Source organism: Sphaeramia orbicularis, chromosome 7, assembly GCF_902148855.1.
Source record: "Sphaeramia orbicularis chromosome 7, fSphaOr1.1, whole genome shotgun sequence".
NCBI lineage: Eukaryota > Metazoa > Chordata > Actinopteri > Kurtiformes > Apogonidae > Sphaeramia > Sphaeramia orbicularis.
In genome coordinates, this window is record NC_043963.1 from 23,780,397 (window position 1) to 23,797,950 (window position 17,554).

At 40.1% G+C, this 17,554-nt stretch overlaps 1 protein-coding gene across 1 annotated transcript in view; it reads right to left on the bottom strand.

Annotated features, from left to right (window-relative positions):
* itga5 (integrin, alpha 5 (fibronectin receptor, alpha polypeptide)) overlaps positions 1 to 8,210 on the bottom strand; it is a 33,423-nt gene extending 25,213 nt beyond the window's left edge. Inside the window, exon 1 of the mRNA XM_030138988.1 lies at positions 7,782 to 8,210. Within this exon, the coding sequence (XP_029994848.1) occupies positions 7,782 to 7,996 (215 nt within the window). The 5' untranslated portion in view covers positions 7,997 to 8,210. The remainder of the gene's footprint in view (positions 1 to 7,781) is intronic.
* Positions 8,211 to 17,554: the final 9,344 nt, after the last annotated feature.

Here is a 17,554-nt window from a genome sequence, read left to right on the forward strand (position 1 = left end):
TGGGAGAACAAAGAGAAAGTCACAGAGCATAAGTTATGAATTTAATATCCCACCTTTACTGTGGTCTTAATACCTCCGAAGAGATACAGTACAAAGCCAATTCCAAACGTGGAGCAGAAACCCCTGGTTTGTGTTGGAAGTGGGAAAAAGAAACAAACTGGTCTGACTTGGAGAGCAAGAAAATGCATTCTCCGTTTTTTGACCACATGTGCAGATGCAGGAATATCCCAGTAGAGCTCCACCTGCGAAGTAATCTAAATCACAGAAAGACTTCCTGCTTACAGATTCTGACAGTAAAACAGCTGAGGATCCCCCTGTTGCTGTTTTCAGACCATCTGACACTAATAACAAAGAAAGTATTTAACACCACCATCCCACACTCCATTAGTCTCCTCTGAACTAGTTCACTTCTCATCTGCAAAACATCATACACTGTTTGTCATCTGCAAATGGTCCAAATGTATTTGAGAAACATTTATTCGAAAATTCTAGTTTCCAGAACAATTACTTTTCTGAGGGAAATTCTTTTGAGCAACAGGTCTGTACTTTCTTGACAGATGGGCTGATGAGTCTACAGAAGATACTTAGAAATACCCTTAAATGCAAGCATATGTACGTAATAATCAACACCACTGGATGAATATAAACACACTAAACAGGCCAAGGAAATTGGAAGGCACAGCATCTTTTGTTGAATCAGAGCTGAACCAAGCCCAGCTGTAGTTGGAGGTGGCAGCTTTTCAAAGTAAAAAATACAGGAAATAACAAAACAAGCAGATCATGCTTTAATCAGCAGGTTGGCAAGCGAAACAACTTCACACTAGTGACACGTGCAGATGTGGAAACACACATACACATACTCACACAGACTGATAGCCATCTCAAAGTACTGTAAATGAGGATGAATTAGCATTTAATGGGCCTTTATCTGGGCAAGATCAGTCTAGTTGTAACTGGCATATCCCCACCCCTATACGTTATCTTCTAGAAGTGCACTCAAAAGGTAAAGCCTTTGTATCATTAGCACTTAATGAAGCTTTAACTGCTGTTGGCCAAGTGCTGCATTACAAATTCCTTTGTGAAATTAGGGGGTGCATGGGGTCGCCTCTTGGTGGAGGATGAGAGTGTTTCAACTGGTCAGTAGAAAGAGAGACATGTTCATTGGTTCACTGGTTTGTTTTCAAGCTACACTGGATAAAGTCTATGGTACTTTTGCACTATGAAAAGCAAATAGCATGTAGTTCAAGAATTAAGCCTACCATGTGCTTCTTGTGGTTCCCTTTGTGCCTAATTAATTTGGATTGCCTTAAAATGTTTGTTGCTTATCCTAAACCAAACTACAGCTTGTCCAGTCATTCTATCACTATCTGTTTTGCTTTAATTTGACATTATTACAGCACTTAAGATAGAGTTTAGATAACAAACCTGTATCTTTCACAAGGGGGACTTGAGCAATGTTTTTGTATGGGAGCAAGCGGATGAAATGCATTAGAGGCCTCACCATGTCTACCAACAGCAAGTCCACCAGCTGCAATACAGCAGCCACTAATGACCCCCACCACCCAGCTGACAATTAAGCATTAATTAGACTACTGTAAGTGATTTGGGCTGCAAGTGAGGAATGCGTAAACAACAGCTTCACTGTAACCAAGGAATGGGGTTCGTTTCATAGGAAGCTCAAGCAATCAGAGGAAATTCTACAAAAAAAAATCTCACCACACCATAATTGCCAGACTGTGACCACTATTTTATGTGGGGTTACGAAATTAGGGTTGATGCACAGTGCTGGAACTTGCTGATATGACACTATCATGCATGACCGTGGCTAATAAGGTTTATGATGAGGTTACAGAAGGAGGTTGTCAGTGGGCAAATTCCTCTGTTATCCCCCTCCCCCTTCCTCAAACACATTTCCCCCCCATTCCACATTTAATTGTCTTCCACCCAGCTGCAAGCTGATGTCACTTCAACGCTATTATAACCATTTTATGCTAGGAAGAGGGAAAAAAATCACAAACACATTTGTTAAGCATGCCAGCGCCTGCTACACTGCCCATCTGAAGTCATAAACACAGCATAACGAATGCTATAGAACAGACGCCTGCAGAGCGACTGGGAAGAAAAGAGCAATGGTCACCACAAGCTCAGCAACACCTCAGGAAAACCTGTGCAGTGACCCGTGGAGTTTACACTAAGCTATCAACACACACTTAAAGACTGGAGTGGTTCCATATCAGTAAAGTAACTCAGTTGCAGTGACCTGATCTAGGCCAGTGGCAGCTCTTGACCTTCCGTGCTCTCACCACAGAGGAGAAATGGAAGATAAATAAAATACAACAAAAATTTCTCTTCATCCCACTGATGAAGAATGGTTGCATCAGTCCGATTACATCTGAATCAATGGAAATGAAATATGGAAGTAGACAGTTAGTTGAAATGCTAAGTATATTGAAGAATAATTGTATGATGTCATACTACTCACTGCATATATAGGCACTTAAATGAGATCAGCTGAATGACAGACATGAAAAGCACCAGTAGTGTGTGATGACTTATTCTAGACCACATGGAGCCATACGACTAGTCTTGCATCCTCTAAGAGCCAAGGCCAGACAGGAGCTGTTTCCTTACGGCTGCCATATGGACGATCGTCTTTTCACACACACATGTTCTCAGTGCTGCTGTCCAGGAGTCTGAAGATGATGAGAGTAACAGTGCCTGCTGGGATGGTGTGTGCTGACTACAGACAGTCTACTGTGCTGTGCTGAAGCCACGTTTTTGTATCGTCAGATGGTACTGTAAGTCTCTGAACCGGATAAAGGACTTCTATGTCGCTCTCATGTCCTGGAGAAAATCATGACTTCTATAGCAATTTAAAAAATTTCCCACAACTCAAGATGAAACAAACTAGACCACTGAGCACTGAACCCACACAAAGCTGATCAGATAAACAATCTAGTCTGTCAAGGTTTTCATATCCCTGTTACCAAAAAGCATTTCCTTCCTATCCTCAAACAGGATGTTGGTGATGGGCAACAGGTGGTTGACAAATTACAAATGCTGAGGCCAAGGTAGCCAACAACACTGTATATTATCACAATGGAAACATGTGGATGTGCAAAGGAAGATAAAAATTTGAGTTTAAGACAGTGCATCGATGAGAATAAGAATGATCAACAAGTTGATTTAGGGGCCATTGGTTTTATTTACAGCAAAGAGTGAATTTGACTGCAGAGTATGAAAACCAATAATGGCGCACAAAACTTTTGGCCATTGCTAGTCAACTCACACCCCTAGTTTGGCTTTTAAGTACATGGTAATATGTAAACAAAACATACAGTCTTCATCCATAAAACCACAATGCACCACAAAAACAGAAGTGCAATGAAATTCATACAAGAACACAGTATACACAGTACAATTAGCTAAATATAATTCTGTTGTCATATTATACCATCATTACGACTGCTTTACAGTTAATGTGTGAAACCAAGCAGCTGTTTAGTCAAAACCACTAAACATGTCAAGTCTGTGCAAAAAGTATTTCACAAGTGGCAAGTGTAAAATTTGAAACATCCCGCTACTTAAAAAAATCATCAAATTGGCTTGTGGTCAAGCCTGTGCATTTTCAGATCCCAAACTGTTGCCAACACCCATCCCTAAATTCCCAACCCCCCTGTAATTCACAGTTCCACTCCTCTAAAATTCTCCTGCAGAGAGTTTAACTGCGGTGGTTCACACCTCTCCACAATGCCCACGTCAGGGGGTCCAGTCCTCTCACCTCAGGATAGAGAGGCTGTTGTATTAAACATGGTGACGGGGGGTGAAGCAGCTGTTGGAACACTTCTGTCTGTACACCCCCCTTCACAGACACCCCCACACATGCAGAGACAGTAATGGCCAAGCATTACATCTCATTTCCATCTGAAATATACGAACTTGTGCTCATTTGAATTTCAGCCAGCAGAATGTCATAGCACACAAGCGGACGATGGCGTCATTTGCTTATTGCCATATAAAGGATAGCCTTTATCAAGTTACCATAGATATGAGTCATTTCATGACCTGGGGTTAAAACAAACCAGGCCTGCTAGCAGTCAGAGATTAAATCTAGCGGAGTATGAGTCAGGACGACCCTGAGCAATGGCCAACTCAATTCCAAAGTAGACGTGACGTCCTCGGGGCATTCCCAACACTCCATAGTAGACCTGACAGCCGGGTCCACGGGCCCTTTAAACACATCGTCACCATCCGCACCGAAATCCCTTTCCAGTGAAACACACACACAGACTCATTATATAAAGCCCCTATTACCAACAGACCAGTAAAAACTAGACAGGCACTGTATGTTTGAGACAGACTCCTGTGTAGCCACTTTAAGTTTATACCAATTGACCTTTACAGCAAGAGACAGTAATGTTCCCCACCTCCTGGCCTGATTATCGTAGGTGTATACAAGACTTGACAACACAAATTTTAGCTCTTCAAAAGCCAAGAAATTATGAAAGAAAGTGTCGTAGTGAAAGTGTCTCCAATGGAAAACAGTAAACATTTCTACCATCAGACAAAGGGCCCCATTGTCTGCACGCAACAACGAGAACCTGGATGACGAAAAGCTTGGCAGTCCAAATATACAAGCTGTACTCCTGCAACTCACTTACTGGTTTGATTTAGAAACAGGTCCATAGAAAAGGACACCAATGAAAATAATAACAGAAAAGAGATTGTTCATATATGGAGAGAGGGTTCAGTGTAGACACAGAGAAAACATTGCAGGTTTAGTGGCCGAATGAAAGACCAATCCAATGTCAATATTAGTTCAACTCTAACCCCATTAGAAGGGGTAACCTCCAGGAGACTGACCTACATGGACTGAGTGACCTCGCCATGTGCTTGTCATGACCAAACCATCCGTTAGCTAATGCACACCCCCGAACGCGTCACTGAAACACATGGGTAGACTGGAACACATTAGTATCTCCATGAGAGGATTGTCCATCATTAGACACTGACATTGCTTTTTAATGACCTAATCTCAGCTAGTGCAGTTGGAAAATAAGAGGGAGCATAAAAACTTACTTCCACTACTTAAAGAAGCATGTGGCTGAGAGATTAATGCGGTTCATCCACAGAATTGTTCAAAAGTTGTTCCATTTAGACAAGAAAAAAGTCTCAGTAACTGCACCGACTTGATTTATGGGGCTACATCAGAAGCTGGGTTGTAGTGACATAAACTCCAGACCATTTCTGTTATTATTTACACTCCCTGACCTTTGACTCTTTCTATCTCTGACTGGTTCACTCCCTTATGCCTGCCTGGTACCAGAAAAAGTCAAAGAGGAGCTAGTTATGGTTTGATTAAGTGTGTGATGGAAGAGTCAGCCCTTTCCCATGAGTTAAAGGAAGATGTATGTGGGGACTGACACTGACAGAAAAACTGTGAAAAGACCAGCTTCTCAACTCAGAATAACATACACTCACAACAGGGGACCATATATCCACTTGACCTTCCTTTTGTGACAACACACAGTCACACGCAGTTCACAGATACTATCCTCAGGCGTTCTTCCATGGTGGGCCTCTACCAGTGTCCAAACCTAATTTTATTACACCAGGCCGAAGGGCATGACAGAGACACATACATAAACTCATTGTCAAGAACCAGCATCAAACTAGAAGAAAGTAAGCCTTTGTGTTTGCAGCCATGACAGACACATTTATGGATGGGAGATTTGCTTGTCTCTGTATCTACATCTGCTATCAGTCTCATGTCGTAAAAGCTCTCACCAACAGACTTCATCCCATGTCTACCTCAGGTTCAGTCATCTTCAAAAAGCCGCTCTAACATTTTTACTTATAAGCTAGTCTTGGCAAAGTTCATAGGAGCTCATCTTCTCAAGAAGGAAACTCCCCGTGCAACCCTTAACTGACCTCACCTCAGGATTCAAACTACTCCCCCACTTTCCGTGTCTCCAAAGTGTGGGTGATGATGATGTGATGGCAAAAACCAGAGATAACAGAACGTCATTTCATGACCTGATTTTCTGATGTGTCAACATCTAAGAAACTGCAGTTGAAAAGTGGCAGATACATGTGGTTTGCAGATAAAACAACTTTGTTTTGTTTGACATTTCTGAGTATACATCATCCCCAGGAAAATTACAGGCCACTGAGATGTAGGAAGCTACACTTAAATATCATTCCTGCTCCGCACACACAAACCATTGTCTCATGTCCATAAAAAAGTGTCTCAGCTGTATGAAATTCAGATTAAGTCATCAGTAAGATGACGTCTGTTGGATACTTAATGAGACAAGGAGAGATGATGAGGAGAAAGGCTAGACAGTGGGGGAAGGTCTGAGGATGGATGAATTAAAAACCCCCGCAGGATGACATCAGCATAGGAGGAAGTAAAGGGGTGGGGGGGTGAGAAAGCGGAGGGGTGTACATGTATGTCCTAAATCATACCACTCTCTTAAAACTGCTTCTTCCTTGTCAAAGAAATAAAGACCAATGAGAGCAGGCTTTTAAAGAGACAGCGGGGGCCGGTGGAAGAGGGGGGAACTTCTGCATGTCTGCTGTCCAGGGATGTGGGGAGGAGAAACAGGGAAACTAGAGCTGCTGCTAGCGGCCCACTCGGCACAAAGCCCTTTCTCAAATCCCAGCATGCTGGCTGGTTGAACAGTGGGCTGAGACACTACTGGTGCTCAGCAGACGCAGGCTCAGCCAGGAAGTCTGATCAAGTCTGAGACCTTGACTGTGGCTGAATAACCCTTTGTTAATGATTGCTAATGATGGGTTGGGTCACTAAAATATACCCAGAGCACAGCAAAACAAATGCACATCTGTCAACAACTGAATTAACCCATGTTTAGCTCCTGCTGCCTCTGGGTTGATACAAAGGACTACTTCCTGCAGTAACAGTCAGGTTGTCCTGCCCTGCTATATTTTCCTCAGACTACTGGGGTATTAGACAGAACCACAGGCATGTCATGCATGAGTTTAAGTCCCTCAAAATGACTGATGCCAAAATCTCCTCAAGAGGAATGTTCAGACAGTCACAGCATGCTGTCACAGCTCACACCCCCACTGAGCCAGAAGCAACTCAATCAGCTGCGGCATTTAAGACCAGTACAATGAAATTGCTTGAGGTTGAAGTTAACTGGTTTTTACCAGCGTTTAGAGCCAAGGGCAGATTAAAAGGTCAATGTATAATGCCATTTAGTAGAGCAATGAGATCAGGATGTGAAGGTAATTCATAAAGAGCTTTGCTTCCGTTAAGGTTCATCCTTTTCCTGATGAATCACCACTTTTACATTGGCATCCTACGACTTGAATGTATGAAATCACTGAAAGCACAAATCAAATTTCCTTCAGTGACAGTTAGATGTGTGTAGACTATGGTGAGATGCGCTGTGCGTAAAGCATGTGTCCGGGGAGTCCTGTATACACACAAAACTTATTTTATGTCAGAGACCAAAAAAAAGGCATCCCTCAATAGCATTACGTTTTTCCTATTGGAAACCTACTCTGAGTCAGGGGAGTTGTAAAAGTTCTGAAGTTTGGCAAAGATCTCCAATAAAGTCCGATGGAAAGTTTGCAACCAGCGCACAACATACTTGTGTTCAACTGGGTATCATGAAATGCCCAGATAGAACTCTGAACAAATGTTAAAGAGCTCACACTGGAGTTGGCTGTGATGTGTTAACAGCTGGCCGTTCCAAGTGTTTTCTTGACTTGTTGCTATAATAGATGCATATATTCAGAAAATCAGAACTCACCTGGCTGACTCTGCCAAATAAAAGTCAACGGCATATCCGAAGTAGCTCCCATGAGGTCCGCTATAAACAGCTGGGTTCTCCACGTCCAAGTTGAAGGCTTCACAGACAGGCTGAGAAACACTGGATAAAAGCCCGATGATACAAAGAAGTGAGCGGGCATGAAGGGCTAACGTTACCATCCCCGGCGTTTTTGCGCAAAATCGTTCCAAGCCCATATTTAAAGAATAAATTAATCCAATTAAGTTTGGTTTAAATAATGACTTTGTCCCAATTTGGTGCTTTCGCGTCCGTGGAACAGGAGTGAAACCAGTGGTGGAGTAAGGCTAAAACTGCATCCCTGTAACTCTAAGCGGCCAATATGTCATGAATGCTCCGTCAGCTCCTCTGTGCGTCCTCACTCCTCTGTCTGCGTCTCTTTCTCTGCCTCTCTCCAGGCCCACGCCTTCTCTGCTCACCTAATCACAATACATGGAGCTGGGAGTTCCCACACCCGTGACAAAGTTTGGGAGAGGTGGAGCCTGTGATTCCCTTAGAAAAACTTTTGAACCAGGCTTTTCTCAACGACCAACCAGTGTCAGAGTACATGTTTATCACTGCAGTAAAAACTTTTTTAACCGACTTTTTCCTTATCGACTGTTCAGAGATTTGTATTTACCACAGGAACAATGGATCCAAAATCCTCCTTTGGGTTTTATCTCCCACTTATCTTGACTCTTTGAAGCTGAAGGTGTCAGAGGGTCAGATGTTAGATGTACATGTGTCTTCTGTCAATGAAATGTTAATTTGTATTTAACCCTGTCATGCATAGTGTTCACTCCAGTGGACAGTTATTCTACAACTGTTCTCTTGTATATTCATGGATTTTGCTGTTTTAGTTCCATATTAACCAACACAGTGGACGCTTATGGATCATCCAATACACTGATATTCGTACCATTAGTGTAACTTTCCTGTTCTTTTTTCTAAATTGATTGCTAATTGTTATTAGACTGTAATTAACAGAGTTGTTTTTTTTTTTTTTTCATATTATCTGAGTGAGTAATAACTAGTATTATAGTATGTTCAAATGTGAGAAAACATCAGATTAGCAGCATTAATGTCCTGAGACCCAGGAAAGTGAAAATTTAAGCTTTTTCCATTGAACAATTGTCTTGATTAGAAACTACATAATGCAACAGTTTGTTTGTTTGTTTGTTTGTTTGTTTGTTTCAGATACATTTTTTTTTTTTAATTATTTTTATTTATTTTAAAGGAATGTCCTTTACAATGGACAGCATTTTTAAAGTGAAACTGTTGCACTTTCGTCCCCTACAGTGGACAAAAATGCATTGCTGGGTCTCAGGAGGTTAAAAATGTTTTTATTTCATAGTTTTCACACAGTATGTCAGTAAATGCATGTTTCTTTGCTTCAAAAATTAAACGCATGGTGTTCAGCTGAGTGGACATTTTTGTAACTTCATGAAAAATAGATTCATTAAAAAAAAAAAAAAAAAAACACATTGTTTTTTTCATGCCTAAAGAAGAATAAAAACACTAAAGGGAAAAAAAATCTTGATTAAGGTTCTGATAATTCATGCATGAAAGGGTTAATCTGTCTCTTTCATTTTCACAGGTTATCCAGGAATTCAAGCACAAATTAACCACTAATCACATGTACTGAATGTATTTCACATTTCTGCACATTTAATGTCATTTGATTGATGACTTAGTTTTCAGTTGTGACTTGTTTTTCATGTCAGAACCAGGAATAAACAGCCCCTGCTCCTACTGGTTAAGTAAACCATCCAAATGTAAAATCCAATGACATAACTCCACACTAATTATACCTTCATCACACACAGTTTGCAGCTCAATGTGTGATCCATATGTATTTCTATCTAATTACAGCGTTGATCTGATTTGAACATATGATGTCTGCTGTTGCTGTCAGGGGGGTGTGGGAAGATTTCCCTGAATCACACGAGACCGATGCAGTTAGAAAGTGGTTAAGGCTACGAAAAGCAACTACTGACTGAAATGAGACCTTTAATAAACCGATCCTGGACGGCTGGAATTAGTGACTGTTGGTTTAGCTGATTCACTGGAAGCCTCAGGGATTGAACACAGGGGCCAAATTTGGCTGTGTGGCAGTAGCAACATGAACTCTCTGTCAAGTGCTGCTTGTATTTATAACTGGTCCAAAGAGCTCGACAGAGGGAGCGCGGTCTGACTATAGACTGATGAGAGTAATCCAGAGTGTCTAGGGGGCCAGTTCACAGCTGCTGGGGGGCACATGATGGTTCAAAGCCCTAATCCTGGAGTATCCCATTCTCTCACTCTGTTTTTAGGTCCACTGGATGAGACTACAGATGAAGGAGACCCAAAGTTCAAGGCGTGGTTGGTGTTCCCATCAAAATGATTTGGAGCCTAAACTTTCCCATTGGAAGCAAACTTGTTTTTTGGAGTAAATTCTGAAATTAGATGCTAACGCATTGCCTGCAGACATATTCATTAATTTAACATGAATGTCAGTTTGATTTGCATGTCTGGGTATTCCATCGTTTCCATTTGTAAGAGTGATGTAAGTCCTATAGTCATGTATGAGGTCAGTAAGAGGGGGCAAGCAAATACTTTGGGACCAGATAATCCCAGTATTGACTCTTAGTCATTGTCTCCCATAGAGCATGACCTATTGTATTGTACTGCTTTTATGTTATCTATCCAAATTACCCATTAAATGCATGTACACCAGTTGAACCCTTAAGGAATTTACTCTTAATGCAAAAAAAAAAAAAAAAATCATTCCCAGTGTTTTGACCCCTTTCTTCTCCTCACACGTGTCTTTATGTGTGTCATCCAGTAGCTGCTGAACCTACAAACCAGTGTATACTGGCTGCATGGTATGTTTTCATACTTCTGTGAGAGGCTAGAGCTGTACTTCTGCTTTTGGTGATGCGTAATTGACTCTGGCTAACTGAATAGTATTTTCCATCTTGCTCCAACTGTGATTTCCGTTGAAGAAGGGGTGTGGTTTTGTTCCAATGCCTCAGCTTTGACATCATAACTTGGCCACTATGGCAACAGATCTGAAGTGCAACAAAACACTTATAGAACATTTCACAGGACTCTACACAGCTGGCCGACTCTTTTATATTTAGACTTGACACTTTGGCACTTCTGCAAGGCCAGGCGTATATGTATGTTCATGTTCATGCACACTCAAATATACACACACTCTCTGCATGCATATGCGCACAATGGCTTTTTCTTCTCCTGTGACTGAGCATATGTTTTCCAATATACTGCAGCCACTTATTAATAGCACTGCGTAAAGATCAATGAATAACCTCCACAGAGAAATAAAAAGGTAAGGAGGTCTAAAGTTGTTATTATGAAAACCTTTCACTGGTTGGACAGTTAACTACATATTTCCAGAAAAGAGCTGTGAGTGATCTGAATCAAAAGACTTATGGTAAAAAAATGATACTGATACATTTCTTACACCAGTACATTTTTATGCCTCAGATTATAATGTTCAGTTAGAGCAAAAAGAATTCATTTTAAAGTTATCAAATTGTCTCTTGTAACTTAAACTTATGGAAAAAAGAATTCAGATCTCTCTTTAAAGTTAGTTTATTTTTTTTCTAAACTAAAATTAAATTTAATGTAAGAATTTAAAATGTGACCCTAATATTAACATTAAAAAAATCTTGCACCTAAAAGTTGCTTAAAGAATATTATGATGCACTCCCATTTAACTCAGACATCTGAACTGAGAATAGAGTCACACCCAAATTGAATGGGTGCCAGCACAATTTTTAGAAACACCCATTCTATTCAAGTTAGCCACTGTTAACAATACTAGTCGAAAATAACATGTTGCATTGTATTTTGCAGATACAAACAGTGGACCATCATGTCCACAGATAGAAACTGGACAGTAGTCTAGATACAGCCATTTTAATGAGACCCAAATCACACATATGTACTAAATAACAATATATTATTATAGATTTCATTTATGGTGATGCAAGAAGAAGCCATCTAATATTTTGGGGTTCGTGAAGGACTGCAGTTGGATTTCTGTTTATATAACGCATTCATAAAATATATCTAACTTGTTTGTTTTACAGAAAGTTGTGACATACTGTGCCTGTTTATGCTCGGCAAGTATAAAGAAAAATGGATGGATTAATCCAAAGAAAAGTAAGTGACATACTAATAAACTTGAATTTTTTGATTTTAATTGTGCAACAGCTCTGCGTTTTGTTTTTTTTTTAATCCAGATTTACTCTTGTTAAACCCAGTTTGCTGATATGTAATTAGATCTAATCTTATATTCAATCAGTCTTTGTGGGTACTAAGTTAAAACTCCATATGAAGGCAGTCCTCTTCTCTGTCTCCTACTTGTGGAGGACCTTTATTCCCTGAGGCCACATCCTCCTCCCTCATCTCATTTCTCTTTGCAGCACAAAAGGTGGGCTGACACTGATGGACTCTGTGGGGGTGGGGTGGGGAGACACCCTGATGGCTCCCATTAGGCAACTGTTAGCCTTTTAAGTCGCAGAATAAACACCATTTTACCACTCGGGAACAGACAGCAAATAATGACCACAACAGGCAACTCCATAGTTTGTACACACACCGGTCACTAGTCACAACAACCAGGAAGGTTTAACTTCTGTTTGTTCCTTTCGCAGTATTCCGCTTCCTCTCGGATGTATTGGATTTGTGATTCATTTAGTTATGGATGAAATGTCTTGTTGAGGAAATTGGGGGTAATGATGGAAAATGTGGTTTCTGAACAGAGGCCTGTACTGTTATAATAGGTGGCTCTGAATCATATAAGTCTTTGAGAAGAATGAGCTACTGTGGCTTAGGATCTAACCTGCTTTTGATCTAAACCGTAAGCCTCAAACCTGTCATGAAAAGGCTTTCAGACACAGAGAACAAGTTTTCCTTCCTCCACCTTCTTCCCCTCTCTCTATCTCCCCTCAACTGTAGAAACACAGTGATACGTATCTTACAAGCAGGAAATTCCTTCAGTGTAAAAGCCTGCCTGGGCTTCCTGTTTCAACAATTTCCTACTCTTTGCGTCTGCTAGACCTGCACACAAATACACACCATACACACTCAGTTCCTAAGCCCCTTTGCTTTCCTCTCTGTGTTCTGTTACATTCCCCACATACAATGAGGAAGAGCAGTGAGGTGTTACTGTTCGCTCCAGCCAGTCTGAAACACTGCAGAGGGGATGACGGATTTGTCATGAAGGGGTGGAAGTCCTTCGCTGTTGCTGAGTGGACTGTCCATTGTTTTCAACACAAGCTCTTAGCAACATAGTGGCTGAGTGAATCATATGATTGTTTTAGATGGAGAAATCATCCCAAAGGCTCCTTACTAGGCAATGATCACCCTCCCACATGTAACTTTGTTTCCTCTGGTGAGCTTTTACTGTCAATCTAGACAAATTGAGACAACGTGTGTGGGGCGCAAGATGACCCAAACTGTATCCTTTGTTTAGTTGCCTTGTTAAAACAGCCACAAAATGTCAGAAAATGAGCAGTTGTGTTTTTTATGTACATCTGCTAATCAGTCTGAGGGAGCAGAGCAGTAAAATCAGCAGCATACAAGCTGCTGGGGGGGAAGCATTTCTGTTACCAGCTCCATTAATTTTGCTCTACAGTCCATAACACACACAAGTGTCCTCGAACACATCTCAGACCCACCTGCATTTACAGCCATCGTTGAGCCTCAGTGTGTAGGGTCTCTGTCCTCATTGAACTTGTTTACTTAAAACACAAGTTTTTAAGAGGAGGCATAAAACGCTTGACATCATTTAAAGAGAGGTCACTGAGGCAGAGTGACCAGGCTTATGGAGCAAGAAAAGATGCAAAGTTATGGTCAAGGTGGAATTATAATACAAACTTGGATGGATGGGAAAAAGTACACACATTCTTTACTCAAGTAAAAGTACAGATATTTTTGTTATAGAAATAGAAACATGTAAAAGTCCAGATTCAACATTTCAATACTACTAGAATAAAAAAGTATAGGCTCTGAAATGTATTCAGTATATTAAAGTAAGAAGCAGCTCATAAAGGAACAATTCTATCAGCTGTTTTTAGCCAAAGTTACCCGAGCCTGAGCTGGTTTGGAGTTGGTTCAACTTGTGAATCTTCTAAGATCTGATTTAGTTTACCAAAGGTAGAACCACCTTTGGGCTGTTTCATTACATTAGTAGGTATCTTTGCTTTCCACCACTGGTGTTTTAATTTCACTTCCATTAATCTTTCTTCTTCATTGGATTCAGTAGGTGAGACAGTGGGGTACAATAAATGGTACAATATTGTATATTGTAATATGTTAGTGGAATCAGTTACAAAAATCTGTTACCTATCTTTTATCCAATAACATAAGTCGTTATTCTAGAGTAGTTCTAGACCAGCATTCTTGATGTTGGTACTGGTGTTGGTGTCAGTTTGGTAATGGTCTTTGTTTTGGTATTAGGTTTGGTAATAGTGTTAGTGTTCACGTTAGTGTTGGTGTGTTGTTACAAGTTGTTACTGGTGTCAGGGTTGTGGTTTTGATGTTTGTTTTTGTGCTTATGCTTTGGTTTGGTATTGGTACTGGAGTTGGAGAGTTGGTATTGGCATTCATACTGATGTTCATGTTGGTATTGGTGTTTTGGTGTTAGTGTTGGTGTTGGTATTGGTATTAGCAATGGTATTGTTATTGGTACTGATATTAGTATCAGTTTTGGCATTCATACCAGTGTTCATGTTGGTATTGGTGGGTTGGTGTTGGTGTTGGTGTTTGTATTTGTATTTGCATTAGTATTGGTATTGGTTTTGACATACATACTGGTGTTCATGTTGGTATTGGTGGGTTGGTGTTAGTGTAGGTATTGGTGTTGATACTGGTGTTGGAGTGTTGGTATTGGTTTTTGCTTTGATGTTGTTTTTTTGGTTGTGCTTTTAGCCTTTCTATTGATATTGGTGTTCACATATTGATATTGACGTTGATACTGATTTTGGAGTCGGTGTTGGTTTGAGTGTTTTTTGACTTAAATCCAAGTGCAGAAAAGATGTACAGCTGAAAACTTGGGAACAGGAATGTCTGAATGGACAAGACGTGCAGAGCTAGTCGTCTAGTTTTGCATTCAGGTCTCATGCTCCGGGTGTCATGTTTTATTTGGATGGCCTATTTGTCTCTCAGAGTAATGGTGTGCCCCCCTGACCCACCTCCTGTGTTTTGCTATTGGGGCAGGCGTGCTGTGGGGCCACCAGCAGGCCTCGGAGTGAAGGAATGCGGCTGTAAAATGCGAGTTTCTGGGGGTACAGCAGGAGAGGGCAGTGAATCAGTGTGATCACTGGAGAGCCTCGGGGTATTGTTTCACACGTTAATATACACACACAATACACACATATAATCATTCACACATTCTCTCCAATTTGCTGCTGTTTCTTTCCCATACCCACTCCCACGACCAACATGTTTGGCACAATACATTTGGAAGCAGACACTCCCAACTTCCCAAGGCAAAAACAGACTGCGCTTGAAGTCAAAATAGATAAGTATAGATAGCATTTCTTATTATACATCTAGACACAGACATAAACATCAACAAGATCCTTTTTGATTTTTATAGCTTTGTGTTATTGCTGTAAAAACGGCATGGAACCCATTGCAGTTTTAAGCATATATATTTGTATTAGATATAGGATTACGGAGGCACACCCTTAAAGACTTTTATTTCCACCATTTGTGCTGAGATATAAAGACTGTAAAATGGTTACTGGCAGCAGTAGACAAAACTATTGTGTTGACTTTCAGCACTTCATCAGCTATACGGTGACATGTGTATCCTCCACCAGACGGGACTCATGAAACAATGAGGTCGTAAGGCAGAAACACAGATTAATGCTTCCTCCTTCAGCTTCAGACAGATGGACATTATATCAAAAGGGTTTTCATCTTTACTCTTACGATCATTGTGTATTATCTATATAGACATTATAGTTGTGACATATTACCGTATAGTTTCCTGAATGTGTCTGTTTAATGTCTTTAAGTTGGGTCTTCCTTCCTGTTGCATAAACTGACATTTATTGCATTTTCAGAGTACGTGCAGAGTACGGTCGTTCAACACAACAGCTAATTTGGACTCTATATGTATATATGCAATACTTTGTTTTCCTTTTGGTAAAAAATATATTCTAAATATTTTAACATCTTATGCAGTGTTGACACACGCTTTTAAATTGTTACTCCAGCTTTATCTCTCATCTCTATACTTCCTGATGTATTGTATGTTATGTCCTGTTCAGCCTATGCTTAACTAATGAACAATATAGCAGGACTTGAACTATGTGGACGTCTCAGAAGAATGTATTATACTTAAGCTGTGTCACTTTCTGTAAACACTAAAAAACAATGTTTGGAACGGTGACTCACAATGTCTATTACAATGTTACACCTACCCCCCTGGCTTCCCTTAATCTGTCCTGCTCCTCCTTATAAGTCAATGTTGATGTTAATGCTGTCCAGACCACCGAGGTGTCATGCACACTAGTACAGCCTTATATAGAAAGCATCAGAGGTTTATGATCAGTGCATTAGAGTATCAGCACAAGGGGCAACACTGGTGTGAACCAACATGCAGAGAGTGATCTGTCAACTTGCTAATGTACCAGTCACAGCAAGGTCACACGCCATGGTGGTCCGATGAACACCCCATGAAGAGAGGAAAAGCCTGCACAATTAATCCAAGACACATATTTGGTTGATCACTTTTGGATGTTCAACATCCAAATCATCATGTTCTGTTTTTAAACATTGCGAACACAAATAGAAGCCAATAAAGTAAATAGAAAGATTATGATACATGGGATTCTTAAGTATGGCTTTTGCATTTCTACTTATTTTTGGAGTTTTATCATCTTTGTGTGTTGGAATGGTTCCATCATAAAGCTCAGCTCATCAGCCTATTAGTGCACATAATATATAAACATGGATCTGTTTTGTATTTAAACACACTTGTACTAATGTTGCAAAAACAACATGGAAACCACTGCAGTTTGTAGTATGTAATTTCTTCTGTGACCAGAGGGGTTAAAGCACAGATGTCAAACATGCAGCCCAGGGGCCAAATCCAGCCCACCAAAGGGTCCAGTCCGGCCCTTGGGATGAATTTGTGAAATGCAAAAATTTCACTGACAATATTAACAATCCTTTTAGTTCAGGTTCCACATTCAGACCAATTCAATCTCAAGTGGGCAGGACCAGTCAAATACTATCATAATAACAAATAAATAATGACAACTCCAAATGTTTCTCTTTGTAAATGTAAATATTTTCATGTATTTACACTAAAACAAAGTATAATTTTTGCAAAAAATGTGAATAATCTGAACAAAAATGAACATCCTGAAATGTTTTAAGAGGAGTAAGTACAGTTTTAACAATATTCTACCTGCTACTAAATGTTTTGTGTATTTGTAGATCCACTGTGATCTGTAAGTTATAATGAACATGTGTAAATGATGAACTGAGGCATAATATTGTTAAAGTTACACTTATTTTTTTCAGTTTGTTCATGTTCTTCACATCTTTTGAAAGGATAGTTTGTAGATGTAAGCCTTTTCATTATGTAAATTTACTTTTTTCGCTCTAAAACATAGAGAAAAGTTTGGAGTTGACATTATTTATATATTATTATGTTATTATTTTGCTGGTTCGGCCCACTTAAGGTCAAAATTAGCTGAATGTGGCCCCTGAACTAAAATGAGTTTGAC